This window comes from Elephantulus edwardii, unplaced genomic scaffold, assembly GCF_000299155.1.
Source record: "Elephantulus edwardii isolate Elephantulus edwardi_28Jun2011 unplaced genomic scaffold, EleEdw1.0 scaffold00129, whole genome shotgun sequence".
In the NCBI taxonomy this organism is placed as follows: Eukaryota; Metazoa; Chordata; class Mammalia; order Macroscelidea; family Macroscelididae; genus Elephantulus; species Elephantulus edwardii.
Window position 1 is genome coordinate 5699964 of NW_006399879.1, and position 21428 is coordinate 5721391.

Below are 21428 nucleotides of genomic sequence, written 5' to 3' on the forward strand. Positions count from 1 at the left end.
CGCGCGTGCTTTCCCCGTGTGCGTGCGTGTGTCAGTGCGCGCTTCCCCCATGGGCGCGTCCGCGTTCACTTTCCCTGTGGGGTGTGTGTGTGTGTGTGTGTGTGTGTGTGTGTGTGTGTGTGTCCCCGCTCGCCTCCCCCATGGGCGCGTGTATGTCCGCGCGTGCTTTCCCCGTGTGCGTGCGTGTCAGTGCGCGCTTTCCCCATGGGCGCACGTGTCCGCTCGCTTCCCCCATGGGCACGTGTGTGTTCGAATGCTTCCCCCGTGGGCGCACTTAGTCCTTACGGTGCGCGCTTCCCCCTCTATGTGTGTGCGCTTCCCTGTACGTACTTGCTTGCGTGCCTGTCCCTTACGTGGCTTCCCAGCAGGTCGCACTTCCCCCTTTGTGCGCCCTGGCTTCCCCGCTTGTTTGTGCTCACTTCCCCTCCACCTTAGTCACTTCCTCAATCCCGGTGCCCCTTTCCCGGATGTGCGCAGTGCACTTCCCCCTGTGTGTGCGCGCGCGTGCCTGTTTCCCCCGTGTGCGCACCCGCGCTCGTTCCCTGGAGCTGCTCGGATGGTGAGTGGTTTTGATCGCATACCGTCTGGAAGCGCCGCCCCCCACCACCACCCGACCTGGGTTCAGTTCCCCAGGCTGCTGTGAAGCCAGCCACACCGTTGTTACTTCCCAGTGAGCTTCTGCTGTTCGGAAGTGACACAGGACTGCGGGCTTCCATGTCTCCAAAGGGCAGGATCTGCAAAGTGTGGTGGAAGCGGACCTGGCCACGGAACTCTTAGCCCTACAGTTAACACCCAGTATCAGAAAGTAGTTCACCTCCAGAAAGAATGAAATACCCGTCGGAGACCACTAAGAGGACAGGCGTTTACCCTCCTCCTTTGTGACTAAAGTGGGTGGTGGGTGCACACTGACGGATAGAGGGAGCTCCAATGCAGCCAGTGGCCCCTGTGGTTTGCAGACTTGCTGTGATGGCCCTGTGGTCTCCAAACGAAAGCCCCTGGGGCTTGAGGAGCACAGCTGAGAAGCGGAGAGAGGAGTGGCTGCTTCTGTCCCTCTTACCCAGCAAGGGTTCATGTCAGGGCAGATCTAGCCTGGGGCTCCTGGAGCTTGACGCCTGCCTCGGTGCTGTTCTCTTCGAACTGTGCACATTTTCCAAGCATGTCCTAGTAGCCACTGCCGCTGGGTCCATGTCGACCACGGCGGCCCTGGCTGGTTTCTGAGCCTGTGTGTAGGTGCTTACAGAAGCCAATGCTGCCTCAGAGCGGGCTCCACACTGCCTGTCCCCTCTTAGCAGCCGCTCAGAACCACAGTGCCCCTCGAGGCTGCGCATATTTTTACTAGACAGAATTTGATGGTGTAATTAAAGACAATTTACTTTTTCTGGTCTTGGAATGGAAATAGTAATGGGCAAAAAGGTATTTATAGTTGAGGGTTGGCATGTGAAAACATCTGTAATGTGGTAGTTAGTCCAGGTGATGTGTAAGCAGTGTCTCCGTGTGGCAGTACGGTGATCCGACCCGCCTTTCTGTGAGTGCAGAGAAGCTGGAGAGTCGGTGAGAGGTGACGTGCTGGGGACCCCTGTGGCCTCACATCCGCCCTGCACACTGAGTGCGTTACTTGATGATAGATGTTTTCTCGGTGTGCTCTAAGATAATGGATCTTCATTCAGTTCTGATCTTATTTTGCTATCTCAGCCTCCAGCTGCACCAACAAGTAGAAATTATGCAGAAATGAGGGAAAAGCTTCGCTTGCGCTTGACCAAAAGGAAAGAAGAACAACCTAAAAAGGCGGATCCAGTCTCGGAAAGGGAGAGTGTAGTCGACCATCGGAAGGTGGAAGACTTGTTGCAGTTCATCAACAGCTCGGAGACCAAGCCAGTGAGCAGTACTCGGGCCGCCAAACGCGCACGGCACAAGCAGAGAAAGGTGGGCAGCGGTGGCCGTGGTCTGTGGGGTTCACTGCGGGGGTGCGGGCGCCCCTGTGGGTCTCAGCCCAGAGCCAGGGGCTGTTTAGAGACCCCACTGTGCTCAGGAAACCACTTGTCCTTGAGTGTCAGAGGCTTGTAAACGGTACCAACTACACCGAAGTGAGAGGCATAGACCGCACTCAGAGTCTTTGTGGCCACCCTCCCTTTTCTTTTCTGTGGGGATTTCTCACAGGGCAAGTCCAGGGTCCTCATGTCACCTGCTGTCAAAGGATGCCCAAGACGGTAACCTATACCAACCAGCCGCCAGCGTGGAGGATGGCATACGGCTGGGTGACGTTCCCGTGCGCGAAGTCCTGTGCTGTCTGGTGCCCTTGCGCCTCTCCTTCTATGCGCATAGCAGATTACCTACGTGTTCTGTTGACCCCTCCTTCAAACTCACGCAGAATGTGACCACTTCTCAATGAATAAATACTGAATGAACAACATAAAGAAAGGGAATATTCAGTAGAAAATAACAAATGTAGCCACTGTGGAAAGTTACAAGGGATTTCCCTCTGAGCTAGTCTAAAGGGTTGGAGTCTCTTGGCAACCTGTGAGATGGATTTAAACACAGGATAAAGACTGGAGATGTTTAGTGTGAGAATAAGGAGAAGGGGGCGTATATGTGTGGAATGAAAGGGAGTGAAGGCCGCATGGAGACACTGCTGGCTGTTCTCCAAGGAAAAAACCAACAAAAAACGCCCAACAGCCAGATCTCAGTGGGCAGATCGGGGCTTGGTGTGAGGGGAGCACATGAGGATGATAGGGGCCGAAGACACTGGTCAGGAGAGGGAGCTGTGCGGGCTGGACCCCGTGTCCTGGTGCGGCTTCCAGCCAGCAGTATGTGACCTGGACCTGTTGTCACTGTACCACTGACCAGGGTAAGCACCTAGAGTGTCGCCTGTGCTTAGCTTCCCCACCACCGTCCTGACCTGGTCTTCACTGACCACTCGTTCCTTGCTGGTCACTACGAAGGCCCTCCCCAAGGTCACTGGCCACTAGGTCGGGTCCTCACCAAGTCATGTCCTCATCTAGGTCCTTGGTGACCATCGAGTCAGGTCCCCACCTAGTCCTTTTCACCCCTCAGTCTCATCCTGACTTGGGTCCTCATTGGCCACCAGGTCAGGTCACCTCCTGGTTCTTGTTGGCCACTGAGTCACATCCTAACCTGGGTCCTTGTTGACCACTGGATCAGGTCCCCACCTGGGTCCTTACTAGTCACCAAGTCACATCCTCACCCAGGTCCTCACTGACCACAGGATAGGTGCTCTTCTAGGTCCTTGGCGGTTGCTCAGTCACATTCTCACCCAAGTCCTCACTGCCGCAGGTCTCGTCCTAGTCCTCGCCTGGGCCGCCTGGCCAGGGTTTTGACCTGGCTGTAGGGCTTCAGGGAACACACTGAGTGGAGAACGGCTGTGGGAATCCACAATACCTTGCTTCGGGAGCAGCAGCGCCTGGGCTTCCAAGGTTCACCCAAACCCACTGCTCTCAACTTGATCTCCTGTCCTCTCTCCTCGGGACTTGGGGGACTGGCTCGTGCTGCAGCTGGTCCGCCCTGAAGCCAGGCTGAGCCTTTAGAGCAGGGGCCAAAGGTCACTGTGTTGGCCTCTGGGGTTCCCTGGCTCACCAGCTTTTAGGTGCTTGTCACAGACCTGCTGTGTGTGCAGCCTCCTCTCCATGCTGTGAGAAGGGCGGCATAGCTGCTTGGGGAGCTGGCTTCCAGGTGCTTCCTGCAGCAGGTTCACCATGTGGTACATGTGATGACACTCTGCTGAGTGCCCAGCCAGTGTCCACCATGTCCAGGACACAGAACGAGCTTGTCCTCGAGAGGCAGGCCGCAGCTAGTGTGCTCCATGACGGCTACATGCTGGAGGACGGGGCTCCATGCTGGTTGTGCAGGGCTCCATGCAGTGGATCACGTGGTAGAGGGCCGGGCTTCACGCAGGCCACGTGCTGGAGGACTGGGCTCCATGCTGGTCGTGCAGGGCTCCACAGTATGCTCCACGCAGGCCACATGGTAGAGGGCTGAACTTCACGTGGGCCGTGTGGTGGAGGGCTGGGCTCCGTGGTGCGCTCCATGCTGGTCGTGCAGTTGAGGACTGGGCACAGCGTGCTCCACTCTGGCCACATGCTAGAGGGCGGAGCTCCACAGTGTTTTCTGTCATGGGGTCGAGGACTGGGCATGGTGCACGCCATGCTGGATAGACAGTAGAGGGCTGGCTCCACGGTGCTCTGCATGCCTGCCACGTGCTGGAGGACTGGGCTCCACATGGGCCACATAGCAGAGGGCGGAGCCCCACAGTGCTCTCCACGCAGGCCACGTGCTGGAGGGTGGGACTCCATAATGCACTTCACGCGGGCCACGTGGTGGAGGGCAGGGCTCCATAGTGCTGTTCATGCGGGCCGTGTGGTGAATGGCAGGGCTCCGCACAGGCCATGTATTGGAGGGCTGGACTCCACAGTGCTGTCCACTGCTGGCCGCAAGGCTTGGCTTCATGGTGTGCTTCCACGTGGACCATGTGGTGGAGGACTCAGCCTCACGGTGACCCACACTGGTAGAGGAGGAGATGGCCACACACTCCCGCTTGCTGGGCTGAGGCAGCCCCCTAGGAAAAGCCAGAATCTGAGTGCTTCTCACTTTCACGGCACTGTTAAACATTTTGGTGGGATTTTACACTGGTGTTTTCCGAAAGATGAGTTAAATTAATTTAGAATATGTTCTTACTGAAACAGTAAAGATTGCTGGGGAATGGTTTAAACTGACAGAAGATTCTTTAACGTCTCCTGTGGACCCAGGTTTCGCTCGTTTATCCAGAACACTCACCTTGCGGGACTTGAGTAACGAGGAACGGGCCGCATCCCTTGTGGACAGGGCAGAGGCTCCTGCCCCGCACCTGGACACATGGCTGTGGGTTTCCCAGCATGCCGTGTGGCGGCACTTGGCCTGTCCCCTCCTTCTTGTGAACACACATTGAGCAAGATAAAATTGGGGTGTTGCTGGGCAGGGGTTTCATTCTGGCCCCTTCTGGAGTTGTGTGCGGTGGCCTGCTGGGTGGCCTCGTGTCTGGCCTGCGCCCGCACTAACCACCATGTCTTGTCTGCAGCTGGAGGAGAAGGCCCGCCTGGAGGCAGCGGCCCGTGAGCGGGAGCACCTGCACGCCCTGGAGGAGCGCCGGCGCCGGGAGGAGGAGGAGGAGCTGCAGCGACTCCAGGAGCTACAGCAGCTGCGGGCCGTGAAGAAGAAGAAGAAGGACCGGCCCAGCAAAGACTGCCCCAAGCTGGACCTGCTGGCCAGGGAAGTGGACACAGTCCCCGAGACCACACCTGCCTCGGAAAGCCTCCCCAATGGCACCCTGGAGCACACTGAAGACCCAGAGACCTCATCTCGCTCCCCCTGCAGACATGTGAACCACGCCGAGCCACGGCCAGGGCCGGACGCCTCCGAGCCCGCCGACGCCAGGGACTCGCGGCCCCTGCCCCGCAGGGAGCTCAACGGGAAGCAGCACGAGCCACTGTCCTTTCTGTTCGACATCATGCACCGTCACAAAGAGGGTGGCAGCAAGGCCAGGCTCCGGCCGGCCAGCAAGCCCAGCAGTGAGCCCTCGCGGAAGCCGGTGGACGGCTCCCGAGCCCCGGAGCCTGTGCCCAGGGCCCGGCCGCAGGCGGAGCCCAAGGTGAAGGCTGTGGACCTCGCTGCCCTCACGGAGCAAAAGCGAGAGGAGAGAAAGGTCAACAGCAACAACAACAACAAGAAGCAGCTCAATCACATCAAGGAGGAGAAGTCCCAGCCCGTCCCCACTGAGCCCACCTCACCCGCCGAGTGCCAGTCCAACGGCAAGCTGGTCCTGGCAGACTCACCACAGCCCAAGGGCAAGAGCAAGAAGAGCAAGAAGAAGAAAGGGGAGCGCGCCAGCAGCTCCATCGGTAACCACGGGCGGGGCGTGGGGCGTAAGGTGGGGCACAAGGGAATCGGGGCATGGTGGGGAGGGCATGGGGCACGAGGGGTGTGAGGCATGGGGGGGTAAGGCGGGGCACAAAAGGGTATGATGCATGGGAGGGGGTGCAGAGCATGGGGAGCCTGGGGCACAGGTGTCTAAGGCGGGAGGGCACGGGGCGTGGAGCACCGGTGGGTAAGGCAGCTCTGGTACATGCTGCCTTTGTCTCTGGCTTGGTCTTTCTGGTGGCCTTTCACTAGTGAGGGACACGGGTTCTATACTATTACAGGAATTGTGTAATACTCTCTTCACACAGTTGCGGGACTAGACCATGCCCATCAAGTGAACACCACAGAGTGAGGGTGACAGTGCAAAATGGAGCAGGGACACAAACGCCTGATCCGGGCAAGCCTGTCCCTGACCTTCTGCTTGTTAGAACTGCAGTCTGCAGAGCACAGTGAAGTGACAACCATCTCTCTCACACACACACAGGAGCCCCGGGCTGCCTCAGCCTCACAGGGCTTCCTCACACTCGTCGTTTGGCGGTGTTCGGGTGTCTTCCTTCTGGACTTTGAGCTGGTGGCACTCCCTCCACCGTCCGTCCCTGGGCGAGAGCTCTGGCGGTACAGTCCGTGTTGCGGGCACTGCGAGTCCGATCCACCAGCTGCTGCACAGGAGGGAGTTCGGCCATCCTGCCCGGAGTCCAGCCACAAACCTCCCTGGATGCTCAGCGGGGAGGTGGTTCCGACCCGGCACCAGTGAACTGCACCTTTTCTTTTTTTTCCACCTTTTTCCCTTAAATCAGCATGCATCTCTTCAAAACAAGGATGTTCCCTTATAAAATCGCAGGGTGGTCATCAAAGTGAAGAACTTGACAGTGGTGGAATATGACCGTGTAGTTGCCTCCTCCTCAGCGGTTTGTTGGCGTCCTGCTGTCTCTGCTGAACTAAGCCCCGTCTCCACGGCACACCTTCTTCACCTCATTTAACGTGCCCAGTCCTCTGCTGGCCTTTGTTTAAGACTGTCCTTCAGCCGGGCCTGTCTGCTTGCCTGGCTTCTCACTCTTGAGTTGTCCCTGGTGTATGACGGACAGTGTGTTTGTCCTGTTATGGTGACACCAGTCCTGACCTTCTCTAGAGATGGCCTGTGCTGCTCAGGAACCCTGCTCCAAAGATCTGTCACAGGGAGATGGCCATGGCCATCGATGTGAAGTAGAGTCAGCCCCCAAAAGCGTCATGGGCTACAGTGGTTTAATGCGGTCGTTAAGAGCTGACTGCTTTCCGTCTGTGTTTGTCCACGTCGCTCCGGTGCCCTCCCTGCTGACACTGAGTGTGCGTGCTGTGACAGCAGCACTACACAGAGATGGCCTCCTCCTACTGTCAAGTTGGCGCTCTCACAGCTGGCCCTGCAGTGGGTTTTCAGAAGCAGCATGTCACATAGGAGATGGCCCATCTTTTCTCCACGGAGCAGCTGGGGGATTCGAACCACACGCCTTCAGTTGGGCAGTGCAGGTCCTTACCCTAGGCTACCAGGGCTGCGTGGGCTGGCTTACACACATGCATTCTCACACAGTTGAGAAGACTTAGAGGCCCTGCTTCGAGCACTGTCTCTGGGGGACACTTCTCTCTGAGGGCTCTTTGTCTTTTCCTCTGTTCCCCGGTTCCTTGGGGAGCCCTGTGTGACTTGGCACTCATGGTCCCTGTCTCTGCTTGTTCAGTCTGCTGCTGCCACATCTTGTGAAACAATTGACTCAGGACACCCTTACACTGATCCTGCCCAGTCGGTTCCATCGTGGGTGGGCAGTGGCCATGCTCACGGGTCAGGCTCAGCGGCGTGGGGCTGAGGACGTGGCGATTTGACACCTTGTTGGACCCCTTGCCCCTCATGGCTTTTCTCAGTCACTGCAGCCTGACTGCCATAGTGCTTGGCCACCGGCATGTCAGCTCCACGGACCTCATTCCTGGGAGAGCCTGGAACGGCCTTTGCCGGATGCGGTGAACTTAGAAAGTCGTTTAAAAGACTTACCGTCTTTACAAGCTTGATCATCCCACTAAACGCTCAGCAACTAAAAGATTAAACAGAGCTTTCTCAATCAATTTGTCCCCTGACTGTCCACCGAGCGGTAGGAGAACCACGTGTTAGATCTCAGCCCGAGTGTCCCGACCGACCGTCCACCGAGCGGTAGGACCGTGTGTTACTGTTGAGTACGTGGAGTGAGGCTGATCTGAGTTGACACGTGTGATGAGTACAGTGCACACACTGGATATTCAGAACCCGAGACCAGTGCTCTGGTAGCCTAGTAGGTAAAGTGCTTCGCTGCCAGTCTGAAGTCAGGCTTTCAAATCCACCAGCCACTCCAATGAAGATAAACTGTGTCCTCCTGTGTGACTTACAGCCTCTGAAAACCCGCTGGAGGGTCAGCTGGAAGTTGGTTCTGACTGGCAGCAGCAGGAGCACTGACAGTGCAGAGGAGGGTGTCACACGTCCTTAGCGTTTCTTCTGTTGATGACCTAGTCTAATGCTTCCTGAAAATTTATTTTGACTGAAATCAACCTTATCTTGTGCCTCCTTGAAGGCTGTCTCTAGACAGCACAGACGGCTGAGTGCTTGACTTCCGAGAGGTTAGTGGTTCCAGCCTCCCGCCGTGCCAAGTGGAAGGCCTAGAGTCCTTGTGTAAAAGGGCACAGCCTTGAAATCCTGGGGAACAGTGCTCTGTTCTGTACGTGTGGGGTTCCTGAGAGTCGCAGTCGGCTCTGTGGTAACTGAAAGCAGTGACGCTAATGAACAGCTGGCAGGTTCTGTGGGCCGGCGTGTTTGACAGTGATGTGCCGGGCCTGGGGAGCAGGCCTGTCGGGCCGCCGTTTGCCCGGTGTGTGAGCCTCGTACTGTCAAGGGCTCAGGCCTGGGGAGCAGGCCTGTCGGGCTACCACTTCCCCGGTGTGTGAGCCTCACACTGTCACAAGCTCACTTCTGTGCGGTTGGGCACAGCACATGCCTGTGTCTTACTCTAGTCTTATTAAAAAGTTACTAAAGTTATTTAGAAAAAACAAAACAAAAACTATAAAGTTATTAAAAGTGAAGTCACTTGATTTCTTCTTTTGTGGTTTGACTCACCTTTTTGTTTTGCAGATGACGTGTTTCTGCCTAAAGATATCGACCTGGACAGTGTGGACATGGACGAGACAGAGAGGGAAGTGGAGTACTTCAAAAGGTAACCACCAGCAGCTCGTGTCCAGGGCCTCGCTGGCACCGTGGCCCTTCCGGAGCACCACGAGCCCACCGCTGGGCTGCCGAGCCCGTTCTCCACTGGCCCGCACTTGCACACCAGGGTCTCACCTCTCACACTGGTGCTTGGTTTGTGTGAGAGGAGGGCAGGCCCGCTGAGCAGCCCCTTCCAGCCCCAGAGCACTGGCTTGGCTGGACCCCCAGCCTGTTTGGGTGAGCCTCTCACCCTGCTGGACTGAAGGTGGAGACCGTGGATGAAGGGGTGCTTTGGGTAGAAGAGTCGCATCAGTCTGTCATGTGAGATGCGGTTTTATTTTTGTAAGTGCTGTATCCTCTTTATTTCACCTGAAAAGCACACACAAAGGAAGCACTTACTTTGAATGATAAACAGATGTTAAGTCGTATCTGAAGTATGGCAAAATCCTAAACATGTAAATTCCTTAGACACACACATACATATAAGAAGTTCACCTACTTTGAGTATGTTTTCAGGAGGGACCAGTCTTTGAAAAAAGATGTCATTGAAAGGGTGGCGGGTCAGAGGAAGACTCGGAACCAACTGCATTGGCACAGTGCCTGCACCAGAGGGCTGAAGCCTGTCGGAGCTGGTGGTGGTGCAGGATCGACAGGGTTCCCGTCTGTTGCCCACAGGGTCACTGTGACTTAGAGTTGACCCCAGGGCACCTAGCAACAGCGCTGGGCGCTCCGGTGCTCAATATGTGCGGTGCTGCTCTGTGACCCCAAAGGCCACACAGCCTTCTGGTGGTTACACCCCCCGGTGGCTCCCTGAGAGAAAGCAGGCAGTCTCCTCCCACGCCGTTCACAGCTCCATGACGCTGCCAGGACGTCAAGTATAACTCAGTCCCAACTGGATGGCAGCGAGAGTGTTTTAAGATGTACTTGTGTCAATACAATGCAGCTCTGAACTCATTGCTCACCCTCTAGCAGCTTTTCAGAGACTGTAAATCGCCCAGAAGGAGGTGGCCCCCCTCCCCCCCACAGAGCAACTGGAGGGTATAAACTGCCTGCCTGCCTTTGGGTTGGCTGTGCATCACTTTACAACTGGGCCACCAGGTGGACCACTGGACAACAAGGAGCTCAAAAGACACCTTATCCCCTGCCTCGGGCTCTTCAGTCACAGCCTACTATTCCTTGACGTATTTCTGGTGTTACATCAAGCAGCAGTGGGATCTTACGAACCATCCCCTACCCTCAAAGAAATACAAGTTAACTGAGCCAGGACTGGGTGGGATAAGAGTGCTGGCGAGGGAGGCGGTCTGCGTTTCCAGAGCTGTAGAGGGAATTCAGGTGTACTGGACCAAAATCCCTCAGAATACATAGGGTTCTAAAAGGACCAAGAGCACAGGAGAAGGAAGCAGGCTCTTCTGAGGCTCGGTTCTGCATTGCCAGGATGGTAAGGGGAGCAAAGACAAGGGTGTTTCCTGGAAAGAGACACACACGTGTCCTGGATATAGACCTTAGAACTTCATGCACAGTCAGAGCAGGCCTGCCCAGCTCCCGGAGGAACCATGAAGATTCTCGGGCGCCCAAGGTTTGAGGAAACAATGAAAAAACTAGAAATTTAAAATTCATTTCTAAGACTGACTAGGTGACAAAAGACTGTAGAACAGAGGGTTACTGAGTTAGAAGATATTTAGCAAATGTCTCCAGAAAACATAAGACTGTCAGGGAAATAAATAAGAGATTGGTTAACACGTGACTATCTCAGGTTTTGTGCAAAAGGCATATGACAAAATTCAACATCCTTTCCTGCTAAAACTCTCCACAAAGTAGGAAATAGGAATCAAACTTAAAAGGAAGGAAACAAAGGGAAATGTTTTGATTTCAGAAACAAAAGCATATATGTGTGTATGAATATATAAGCAGTGGCCAGCATTGTTCTTGATGGAGATGTGAACAGGAACCAGACAGGATGTCCCTTATCACCACTCATATTCACTGTTGTCCTGGAAGACCTAGCCAGAGCCGGAAAACATGGAAAAGAGCTACCTGGCATCGAAATGTGCACAGAGAAGGTGAGCCTGTCTCGCTTTGCACATAACATGTTTCTACACAGTGTAATTCCCAAAGACGGCCAGAACATGAACTGCACGTGATAGACTGATTCAGCTGAGTGACAGTACAAAATCCACCTCAAAAAGTCAGATTCCTCTGCAGTAGCAGAGAACTCAGAAACGGAAATATGAATAAGTCTAACCAGAAATACGAAAGACCTGTACCTAGAAAACTAAAATACACTGCTTCTAGCAACCAGAAGAGACTCCATCAATGAAAAACATCCAGGTGCGTAAGAAGGGGCCTCGCTGTGAAAAGGTCCATGTAGGCAACCCTGATCCAGAGTCCATCATCGCTTTTCACATATTTGGAAAAAGTAATCACCAACTCCTTATGAAAGGAAAAGATGCCCCAGATAAGCCAAAAAGAAAAAAATAAAGAGACCCTACACTTCCTCATCTCAAAATCTACACAGCGTAGTAGATCCCCAATAAAACGGAAAACACTGTCTGCAGAGGATAAACTAGATGACGCTCTCATGCTCTCATTTGGAGCGAGAACCAAGTCCTAGCTTCCCCACCATTGGATTTTTGAGCCTGTGCAAAAAACCTAAAGAACAAAAAGATGGGAATGGAACTTGGTGCACTCTCTGCAAATTCGATTGGGCTCTACCTTAGAAGTTTGGACTTGAGATAGCTTTTGATCCACCAGTCCCACTAAGGGGAGGTGGTGTTAGGTGCTGTTGAATCGCTTGTGACTCATAGCAACCCCTGTGTACAACAGCCCTGAGACCTGCCCTGTTCTACCCTCACTACACCAGTTAACTGAATCAGTCCATCTCATCAGTGTCTCCTTCCCTTTCTGTCCCTCCACTCCTTCCAAGCATGACGTCCCTCTCCAAGAACTGTCTCTCCTTGCATCATGCTGAAAGTATGTCAGACAAAGCCTCAGAATCCTTGCCTCCAAGGAGCAGCCTGGCTTCACCCTCTCCAGGACGAACCTCCTTGTTCTCCTGGAAGTCCATAGTGTATTCAGTACTCTTCTCCAGCACCACAGCTCAATCCGTTGTCATTGCCCAGCTCTGACACGAACCTCCTTGTTCTCCTGGAAGTCCATAGTGTATTCAGTACTCTTCTCCAGCACCACAGCTCAATCCGTTGTCATTGCCCAGCTCTGACACATGGAAAGTAATTGCAAAGACTGGCCTGGATTCAGGCACACCTGAGTCTCCAGACTGACATCGTTCCTCTTCAGTATTCTGGAGAGGTCCCTGATGGCCAACTTTCCTAATACAATTTGTCTCTTGATTTCCTGGCTGTTGGTACCAAGAGTGTTGATTGTGGAGCCAAGCAAACTAAAGCTGTTAGCAATCTCGATCTCTTCACTGTCTATCATAATGCTTCCAGTCGGCCCAGTGGTGAGAATCCTTGTTTTCTTGATGTTGAGCTTCAATATATATTGAAGGCTGCAGCAAGCGCTTCAGGTCCTCCTCAGTTTTAGCAAGGAGGGTTGTGTGGTCTACATAATACAGTTTGTTCGTGAATCTTCCTCCAGTCCTGATCCCACATTCCTCGCGTACAGCCCAGCCTCACAAATGATCTCTTCCGCACATAGATTGAAAAGGTATGGAGACAGAATAAATCCCTGGCATCCACCCTGTCGTAGTTTGAACCATGCAGTGCCTCCTGGCTCTGTTCTGACAACTGCCTCCTGCTCCAAGTATAAGTTTCACATAAACACAGTCAAGTGTTCTAAGATCCCCATTCTTCTCAGAGTCAGCCATAGCTTGTGATTTACACAGTCCAACGCCTTTGCATAGTCAATGAAGCACAGATAGACATTCCTCTGGTTCTCTCTCCTTTCAGCCAAGATCTATCAAACATTAGCTGTTATAGCCCTAGTACCACGGCCTCTTCTAAACCAAGCTTGCACATTTGGCAGTTCCCTATTGATGTACTGCTCCAATCGTTTTTGGATAATTTTCGGCAGAATCTTGCTTACATGTGATATTAATGATACTTTCCAATAATTTCCATACTCTTGTCGGGTCACCTTTCTTTGGAATGGGAACAAATGCAGATCTCTTCCAGTCAGTTGGCCAGCTGGTTGTCCTCCAGATTTCTTGGCACAACTTAGCCCATCCAGAGCAGCATCTGCAGGGTTGTGAGAACGGGAGTATATTTTATTTTCAAGAACTGAGAACTGTAGCACAAGCTCATGTGTACACATGTAGTTCTGTTGAGCATTATTTACAATAGCAAAAAGTTGGAAACAACCCACGTGTTCTGCAGCAGATGAATGGCTAAATACTGAAATATCAGGAATTCATGAATCATTGCACAATGTGGATACATCTGGAACACAGTGTACTGTGTGACATGACATAAAGCACTCAGTAATTACAGTACATGACAGCTATTCTCAAAAATTAGAGGTTGACACGCAGGACCAGTGTTGGAGGGATATCAGAGAGAGGAGGGCAAGAGAGAGGGGAGTAAAAATTAATAATAGGCAAAGAAGAGATTGATTAGACATTGTAGTTAATTTCATTTATAATCAATACCAGTATTATAGGAAATAACTATGAATGACTTAATGGAAAAAACCAATGTAATTTGTAAACTTTCACTCAAAAAATATTTGTAGTAACACATCTGACAAGGGACTCTTCTAAAGTGTATGCAAAGCTCCAACACTTCATCAGGAAAAAGACAGATCACCTAATTATCAAGTGGACAAGTAGCAGGAGAAAATTCTTTACCAGAGAAGACATTCGGATGGCCAAAACCGAAGAAATGTGAGAGATCTAATCTAATAAAAATAAAATGTCTCCCTCCAGGAATAATACAAAGCTCAACAAGACAGAGAAAAAAACCAGTGCCTGTGAGAGTGTCGAGAGAGGAGAACACCCGTAAACTCCTTGTGGGGACGTGAAATGGTGCAATCATTGTGGGTATCAGCTTGGTGCAATTTTGTAAAGTTAAAATAGAAAAATACTATGAAATCCAGAAACCCCATATATCCCAAAGAAGTACGAAAGTATGTTCCCATACCTTTCAAAATGTATGCAGAACATATTTTTTTTGTAGGCTAGACTTTATGAGGAGGAATGTGGCATCAGGATTGGAGGAAGACTCATCAACAGCTTTTGTTAGGCAGGTGACACAACCTTACTTGCTAAAACTGGAGAGGATCTGAAGCATTTGCTGCAAAAGGTCAAGGACTATAGTCTGCAATAGGGATTGAAGCCAAACATTAAGAAAACAAACATTCTCACCACTGGGCCATTTGACAGCACCATGATTGATGGAGAAAAGATTGAGACTGTTAACAGTTTCAACTTGACTCTACAGTCAACAGTCAGGAAATCAGAAGACAAATTGCATTAGGGAAATCTGCTGTCCGGGATCTCTCCAGAGTCCTCAATAGCAACGAGGTCAGTCTAGAGACTAAGGTGCACCTGACCCAGACCATGATCTTTGCAGTTAACCTGCTGTATATCAGAGAGCTGGACAGTGACTAAAGATGACAGAAGAAGTATCGATGCTGGAAGTGCTGGAGAATAGTATTGAGCATACCATGGGCTGTCAAGAGAACAGTCTTTTCTGGAGAGAGTGAAACCAAGCTTCTCCTTGGAGGCAAGGATTCTGAGGGTCCACCGCACATACTTTGGGCATGTTACCAGGAGGAACATCATGCTTAGAAGGGAGAAGGAGACAAAGACCTCAGATGAGATGGGTTGACACAGTAACTGAGGTAATGAGAGTAGGTTTGTCAGAGAGACAGTGAGATTGGCTCAGGATAGAGCCAAATTCAGAGCTGTTGTGCATAGGTCACTGTGAGTCGGAATTAGCTCAAGGGCACATAGCAGTGACAACATAAACTAGCATTCACACACTCGTGTTTATTGCAGCATTATATGCAGTAGCAATGAAACAGCCAAGTGTCCCATCAATGGGTGAGTCAGAACAAGAGGCATCCACTAGCTGCTCCTTGGACGGAAGACGATGGGCAGTCTCCTCCCATTCAGTTAACCACTTCTGAAAACCCACCGGAGGGTCAGCTGTGGGTCAGTTTTGACTTGATGGTACACAACAGCAGCAGCGACAAATTACTGAAAGGTCAACGGTAAAAGAGGACTGTACGGAACTGTAATTAATATCTGCACCGAATGGCCAAGCTCAAAGAATAATAGCACATTTTAATATACCACTTTTTATGAAAGACAGAACTAGAGAGAAACTTAACAAAACCTAAAAAATACAGTTAAACCAAGTTCATCTCATAGACCTATATGGAATGCTCCATCCAATGAGAAGCCAATATACTTTCTCACCAGTGAGCTTGGAATATTCCTCAAAATAGACCATGTGTTAGGTCACAAAGAAACCTTAGTAAATTGAAAAACATTGAAATAGAACCGTGTTTTCGAAAAATCACAATTGGGGAAATTAAGTCCATGGAAACTAAGTAACACACAGCTTAAGATCTACTGTTGGTGCTGGTTGCCGGTGAGTGGAGCATGACTCACAGTGACCCTATAAACAAAAGACCTGAAGCCTTTTTGTGACCACTGTCATTTCTCAAAATTCATGGCATTTCCAGAGGCATGTTGTTTAGGAAATGGATGCCATTTCTGATCTGCTAGACAATAGGAAATGAAATTTTAAAATTTCTTTAGGCAAATGAGGAGGAAAACACAATATGCTAAGATGTTTGGGACCCAGCAAAAACAGTGCTGAGAGGGCAAATAAAATCATAGCAATAAGTGTACACATCAAGAAAGAAAGAAGGAAAATAAACACATAAAGAAAACATTACCTATAGGAAAAACCCCACAGTCACCAGAAAAGAGGCAATAATAAAGATTAGAGCAGAAATAAGTACAACAAAAAGCAACAGAAAGAAAAAATAGATAATCCATTATCTCTACTTAAAAAATGAAGCAATAGAAGAAATCAAGGATCCTAAGTTCTTGAAAAGATTTCCATGTCATTGACAAAGAGAAGATGCAAATAACAGTTAAAAGTGAAATGTGTGACATCACAATAGGAAAAACACAAAGGATAATAACACTATTATGAAGAACTGTGACAAATTTTAAAACCTGGAGGAAATGGACATGTTTATAAAACTCACCTGAACCCTGTCTAGGGAGCTCTGGTGGCCTAATGTAAGAAGCTGTGCTGCAATCCCAAATCCACCAGCTGCTCTGTAGAAGAAGAATGAATGGACAGCCTCCTCTCGGGCCATTTACTGTCCACCAGATGGTCAGCTGTGTGTCAACACTACACGGCAACAACAGCAACACAACCTTATTTAGATTAACTAACATAGACCAAGGTAAAAAAATTAATAGACTCAAATTCAAACTAAGGACATACATTACACTGGGAAAATCGACAGGAACCTCTCCAAATTATTGAAGAGTAATGATGTCAGTTTGAGAACTAAGGTGTGTCTGACTCAGGCCATGATCTTCCCAGTTACTTGTTATGTATCTGAGAGGCAGTGAAGAAGGATGTTAGAAGAATTGATGCCTTTGAGCTGTGGTGTTGGAGAAGAGCACTGAACTTCCCATGGACGGCCAGGAGAATGAACAGATCTGTCTTTGGAGGCAAGAGCAATGACGCTTTGCCTTCCATCCTTGGAAAAGGACATGATGTTGGGAAAGGTGGAGGGTGGGCGAAGGAGAGACAGACCTCAGCCTGGTGAATTGATGTGGGTGGTGACGGCTGCAGTGGGCTCTTGTGTGTCAGGAAGTGTGACGATGGCACGGCCTGGCTGCTTCCTTCACTGACCCTTTGCCTTCTTGTTTCCTCAGGTTCTGCCTCGATTCTGCTCGCCAGACCCGGCAAAGACTGTCCATCAACTGGTCCAATTTTAGTTTGAAAAAGGCCACTTTTGCTGCCCACTGAGCGAGGCCCGGGGAGGACGTGGCCTGTGCCTGGTGGCCGAGTGTCGCTGGTGTGCCTGTCGTCTGTGATGCCGGCGTTGGACAGTCGCTTGCGCCAGCTCCCCGGCCCGGCTGCCCAGCGCCAGTGTGGCCGGCCCTGCGGCTCCGTTGCCTCTGCATCTCGTCGTCCTGTCCTGGTCCCTGCGGGCCATCGGTCCCCACCGGCTGTCCGTCACGCTCACGCCCTGCGTCCCAGTTGCCTCGGGGCCTTGGGGCCCTGGGGCCCTGGGGCCAGGGCCGGCGGGCTTCGTCCTCCACCGCGTCCTGTTTGAGAGTCTCCACGTTCCGCTATTTGTGTTTGCCCCCGACTCGTAGCCAGCTTGTGTAAGCACCTGCAGAGTGAGAGTGGGGCGCCTCCCTCCTCACGTCCTCGGTCTGTCCCAGAGTGTACAACTGTATTAACACGGAGGCCTGCCTGGCTACTTTTTAACATATTGTTAAGTAATATTCAAATCATGTCTTTCTTTTTGAAAGATGGAATACATTAGTATGGCAGAAGACCTTGTCTCAGAGCTTTTCTGTTGTTAGGGGTGAGATGTGGAGTGGGGGCCACAGCCTCATGTGGAGGTCCCAGGATCACCTCCCCCTGGGACACCGCTCTTCCGGTCACTGCTGGCAGCCTCCATTTCCTGCTGCCTGACTGACCTCACTGGTGGCTTCCCGGGACGGGGACATGCCAGCCAGTATTCCATTAGTGGTGTTGAGTGTGTGTTACGGGTGTAGTGTGTGGCTTGTACGTGCATTGCAGGGTGTAGCAGGCATGTGAATGTGATGTGTACAACACAAGGTGTAGTATGACGTGGGTATCGCATCTGCATGAGTATGTTGTGTGCTTTAGAGGGTGTGTGGTTGTGTGTGTGTGTGTGTGTGTGTGTGAAAGAGAAGCAGAGTTTATGGTACATGAGTGTGGCATTTGCCAATGTAGCTTGTACCTCTGTGTGCCGTGTGCGTGAGGGTGCCATGTGCCTTAAGCACTGGTGGGTACGTGACTGTGATGTGTGCACATTTAGAAGCTTGTCTGCCCACCATCGTGTGGGTTAAGGAGCCGACGGTAGGTGTGGGATAACATCACCATGGCCTGGCTGAGCAGAGATACTGAATCCATCTCCTGCGGGCTGAGTCTGGTGTGGGTGGGGAGACCAGGCTCAGCAGGCCCACAGCTAAGAGGCAGGTGCCGATCCATGCTTAGCCAGGCTTACCTCCTCCCTTACCCCTGCGTGCTCCTCTCCAAGGGGATTTCCTCCAGAGGAGTGCTCCTCCCCGCGGGCGCTCTTCCCCAAGGGCGCTCCTCCCCAGGGGTGCTCCTCCCGGGGGTGCTCCTCCCCGAGGGTGCTCCTCCCCAGGGGTTGCTCCTCCCCAGGGGTGCTCCTCCCCAGGGGTGCTCCTCCCCGGGGGTGCTCCTCCCCGAGGGCTGGGACCACAGCAGGTGAGAAGGCCGGCCTCTTGCACTACCTAAATTGCCCGTGGCCGGATGTGGGAAGGGCTTGGTGATGGCAGGGAAGGTCTGGATGCTCAGCAGGCTCCCTGGGACAAGGTACGCACTGAACATGTGACCAGTCTGGGATTTGAGAGCTGCTGGTCTAGTCCAGAGTCCATTGAGACCCCAGGAGCCAGTGAGCATCTGAGGGGTGGGCTAATGGGGCAGCGGTGGACAATTGAAAGCACACGTGGAAGGGGCTGGACGGGCAGCAGCCCCCGTTCCTCACAGTCCAGCAGCTGCAGCGGGAACAGGACCGCGGGGAGAGGGCAGCCAGGCCGCCAGCCGGTGCTTTTGTCTCTGCTCTCCAGGTAATGACGGATCCCGTGCCTTTACTCAGCCTGATGGTAAACTGAGGCTAGGGCGTCACCACACAGGAAGCGGTGACCTCCTGTGGGCCTGCGGGCTCTGACACACGTGGGCAGCAGGACAAGGGAGCAGGTAGGTGCTAGCCATGCCCGGCCCTGTGGACAGTCATGAGTCCCACGTTGGACTCCTTTCTCGAGTCTGCATGTGAGGCTGTGCCAGGCTGAAGGAGACAATAAATAAAATGGTCGTCTTTGAAATTCTCCACCTGTGTTATTTCTGTTAGAGGCCCGGAGAATAAAGAATGGAGAGGCCATGAAGGATGCCGTTTGACTTCTCTGGAGAGGCAGAGGCTCGTGGCTGGGCATCCGCAGAGGGCCCTCCAGGATGGGGGAGAATGCTGGTCTCAGGGTGGGGCAGTCTGCCAGTCCTGGGGATGCGTGACCAGCCTGCTGTCCCCTGCCTTCCAGCTGACCCGCTCAGCAACCCCGTGGGCACCAGGTACAAACCCTGTCTGGCCTGCCCCTCACCATCTTGGCCACGCCCAGGCACTGTTCGGTCACTGGGTCACTCCATCTCCCAGAAGTTCTCTTCACTGGCCTTTCCCACCATGACATCATACCCAAAGTATGTGAGGCAGCATTTGACCAGCCTTGTCTCTGACAAGCACCTTGTCATAATTCCTCCAGGACAGATTCACAGTTCTCTCAGTGGTCCGTGGATACTCTTCACCAACGCCACAAGTCAAAGACATCAACTCATTTTCAATCTTATTCTCCAACTTTCACATGCATAGGAAGCAACTGAAAATACCATGAGTTACATCAATCACACCCTTGCCTTCAAATTGACAGCCTTGCTCTTTAGCACTTTAAAGAGGTTCCTGGTAGCAGATTTGCCTAGCGAGAGCAGAGGGTCCTCAGAAGGGTATCATTTTAGCTGTAGGATTAAATTACCCTGAAAGAAACAAAAACTAACCCTGCCCTGGTGCTTAGATGCTGTGCTGCACAGGCTAAGGCCTACAGTTTGAATGTACTCTCTGTTCTGCGAGAGAAGGTTAGGCAATTCACTGCCTCTGAAGACCCACTAGAGAGTCAACTGTGGGCTGATGGTGACTTGACAAAGCCCAAAGCAAACTTCAGGAGTCTGAATGTCCTACATCAGCGGCTCGCAAGAACAAAGTCTGTCAGAATACAGAAAGAGCCATTATTGCTGGTAAAGGTCCCAGTGCCTAAGCACTCAAGATGTGTGACTTCACCAAGGACCAGAACGCAGAGTTAAAGGAGGCTTTCCAGCTGTTTGACCGAACAGGTGATAGAAAGATCCAGAAACAGCCAGTGTGGGGATGTGATGAGGGCCTTGGGCCAGAACCTCACCAACGCCAAGGTGCTCCAAGTCCTGGGAAACCCTGAGAGTGAGGAAGTGAATGTGAGGGTCCTGAATGCTGGGCACTTCCTCCCCCTGCTGCAGACTGTGGCCAAGAACAGGACCAGGGCACCTGTGAGGACCATGCTGAAGACCTTCGGTGTTTGACAAGGAAGGGGACGACAGACACAGAAAGCCAGCACGTCCTTGTCACACTGGGTGAGAAGATGACAGAAGAAGGACAGATGCTGAGTGCAGGGCATGAGGACAGCAATGACTGTACCAACGATGAAGCGTTTGTGAGGCATATTCTGTTGGGGTGACGGGCACATGGGGTGGAGCTTGTCCATCAGAGGACAGCCCTTTCTCTGTCCCCAGAGCCCTGTGCCTTCTCTGTGTGAGAGACCATAGGAGCTTGAAAGTCGCCTCAGCGGCCATAGCACCTTTCCCACCTGGTTCCCTGGACAGTGCTTGCCAGTAGCATTCACCAAATCAATGAGCTCTCTGCAAAACATGAAACCGAAACAACGCCCACTCAGCAAAGCAGAAGTCACGGCTGACATCCAGTCAGAAATGAAAAGCCAAAATAGAAGCCATACGCAGGAGGAATACCAACATATAGAATAGACTCAGAGATGACAGAACTAGCAGACAGCGTTCAATGTGATGAATATGCTCGAGACTGTAGAGAAAGTAAAAACGAGGAGGAGGAAGTATCTACAGAACCAAATGAAGCAAAGCTTGGAGAGGAATAACAGTGTGCGAAGACCACAGGGAAAATAGCCGAGAACTTGGTAACACACCAACAATAACTGTTAGAACTATGTAGCAAAATAGACCAGAGGAGGAAGGGGCCTACCATGTGATACTGTAATCCCAGAAAGTTGGTGAGGGAGTTGCTGGAAGAAACGACAGCCAAGAAGCTTCCAAATCTGAGGAAAGCTAAAAACCAGAATGTCGTCAACCTTCAAGTGGAGTAAATATCTAGAAAACCACACAGGATTTATGGTCTGCTGAAAAGTCCTACGTGAAAACACAAAGGCAAGAGTTCTCCAGACTGGTCAGAAACTGGAAATCGGAGGATGAAGGAGTAACAGCAGAGAACTTGTGCAGAGAGGCACTTGTTAGCCCCAAATACAACTGTGTTCATGAAAGTACGTTGAAAATGAAGATCAAGATGGTGG

The 21428-nt window shown here is 51.8% G+C and overlaps 1 protein-coding gene and 1 pseudogene across 1 annotated transcript in view; both read left to right on the forward strand.

Moving 5' to 3' along the window:
- FAM193A (family with sequence similarity 193, member A) overlaps nucleotides 1–17058 on the forward strand; it is a 103338-nt gene extending 86280 nt beyond the window's left edge. The window contains exons 18-21 of the mRNA XM_006893610.1: nucleotides 1693–1923; nucleotides 5069–5888; nucleotides 9029–9110; nucleotides 16965–17058. Coding sequence (XP_006893672.1) covers nucleotides 1693–1923; nucleotides 5069–5888; nucleotides 9029–9110; nucleotides 16965–17058 — 1227 coding nt within the window. The remainder of the gene's footprint in view (nucleotides 1–1692; nucleotides 1924–5068; nucleotides 5889–9028; nucleotides 9111–16964) is intronic.
- Nucleotides 17059–20123: 3065 nt separating this feature from the next.
- On the forward strand, nucleotides 20124–20567 carry LOC102875016 (annotated as a pseudogene).
- The last annotated feature ends 861 nt before the right edge of the window (nucleotides 20568–21428 follow it).